The sequence below is a fragment of the Sinocyclocheilus anshuiensis genome, unplaced genomic scaffold (genome assembly GCF_001515605.1).
Source record: "Sinocyclocheilus anshuiensis isolate Anshui unplaced genomic scaffold, SAMN03320099.WGS_v1.1 scaffold714, whole genome shotgun sequence".
Lineage (NCBI taxonomy): Eukaryota > Metazoa > Chordata > Actinopteri > Cypriniformes > Cyprinidae > Sinocyclocheilus > Sinocyclocheilus anshuiensis.
In genome coordinates this window covers 661,270-663,135 of record NW_015546068.1, presented here as the reverse complement: position 1 = coordinate 663,135, position 1,866 = coordinate 661,270, and the positions used below count along the sequence as shown (strand labels likewise).

General features: G+C 31.4%; 1 protein-coding gene across 8 annotated transcripts in view; it reads left to right on the top strand.

Annotated features, from left to right (window-relative positions):
• citb (citron rho-interacting serine/threonine kinase b) overlaps positions 1 to 1,866 on the top strand; it is a 56,838-nt gene that overhangs the window by 29,880 nt on the left and 25,092 nt on the right. For all 8 annotated transcript variants that reach the window (XM_016500987.1, XM_016500983.1, XM_016500986.1 and 5 more), the window contains exon 16: positions 351 to 548. In XM_016500987.1, the coding sequence (XP_016356473.1) occupies positions 351 to 548 (198 nt within the window). The remainder of the gene's footprint in view (positions 1 to 350; positions 549 to 1,866) is intronic.

Here is a 1,866-nt window from a genome sequence, read left to right as displayed (position 1 = left end):
TTTTGTAGTTTTATAGAGAATACACTTACAAAGAACAATGTTTAGCAAATAAAATATTTCGAGATTAGTAGATGAGTATAACTTTTAAGTTAATAATAATTTATATTTAAATACATATAAATGTAAATGTTTTATAAATGTAATTTTTATAATTAAAATTATTTTGTAACGTTATAAATGTCTTTACTGTAATATTCGATCAGCATCCTTGCTGAATAAAAATATGACTTTTTTCTTTCAAAATATTTCTTTTGAAGCTTTTGAAGTTTGGGGTATATCATGTATACTATACCTTTACCATTTGATGCCATCTTCGTACTCTTACATAATCTTTGTTGCACCTGTCTCAGGTGATCACGGATCTGGAGGAGCAGCTGACGCAGCTGACGCAGGAAAACTCCGAGCTGAACCGACAGAACTTCTACCTGTCCAAACAGCTGGACGAGGCCACGGACGAGAATGAGGACAGACTGCAGCTCAAGCAGGACGTGGAGAGCCTGCGCCGGGAGGTGGCCGACCGAGAGATGCACCTCAACAACCAGAAACAGGTAAGAGTCCACACACACACACACACACACACACACACACACTCCCATCGGCAGGTGTGTGAGTCACAGACGCACGTGGACGCAGCGAGAGAGAGATGTGGGCTGAATTTAAGAGCCCACCGCAGGTGATGAGCACCGCTTTAACAGATGCTGCTCTCTCTGAGAGGATGTTTAGCTGTCATTAGCATCTTGAAAATGAGCTTAATGTAAGAATTTAACACATTAGGCGGCTAAAAAGCGTTCTGTAAAACATCTCAAAACTTTATTTCCAGTTCAAAATGCTCATTCATTGAAACTAAACTACAAAAGTGAAACGTTCTGGTATTTAGTAATAATAATGACCTGTAAATAGGAATATGGTAATAATAATGACATGTAAACATTGTTTAAAGTTTGGGCTCGGTAAGATTTTTTTTATTATTATTATTTTTTTAAATAAAGAAACAAATACTTTCATTAAACAAATATACATTAAATTGATCAAAAGTGACAGGAAAGATGTTACAAAAGATTTCTATTTAAAATAAAATCTATTAAAATTACATTTATTTAAAATGTATTAAAATAAAATTTTGTTAACTTAAAAAAGGTATCCTCGTCTACTAGTAACTAAAAATGTTATCTGCTAGACAAAAATGGTTAAAAAATTATCCAGTAATTATGAAAACTGGAAAAATCATGGAAAATTAAACGATTGATGTCATAACATTATAATATCATATAATTTAAATATATAATATAAATATCTGGCAATTTTAAAATGGTCCTTTCCAGGCCTGGAAAAGTCTCGGAAATTAATAAAATAATTAAAACTAAATTGTTAAAAAAAATGATGAAAACAAATATAAATAACATGTATTTATTTAAATTAAATCAAAAGGTGACAGTAACATTTATAATGTTACAAAATGTTACAAAAATCATTTTCAACATTGATAATAATCAGCATATTAGAATAATTTCTGAAGATCATGTGACACTGAAGACTGGAGTAATGATGCTGAAAATTCAGCTTTGATCACAGGAATAAATTACATTTTACAATATATTCACATAGAAAACAGCTATTATAAATTGTAATATTATTTCACAATATCACTGTTTTTGCTGTATTTCGGATCAAATAAATGCAGCCTTGATGAGCAAAAGAGACTTCTTTCAAAAACATTAAAGGGATAGTTCACCCAAAAATGAAAATTCTGTCATCATTTACTCACCCTCATGTCGTTCCAAACCTGTATGAGTTGCTTTCTTATGTTGAACATAAAAGAAGATATTTTGAAGATGGCTGGTAATCAAACAGTTGGTGGTTGCCATT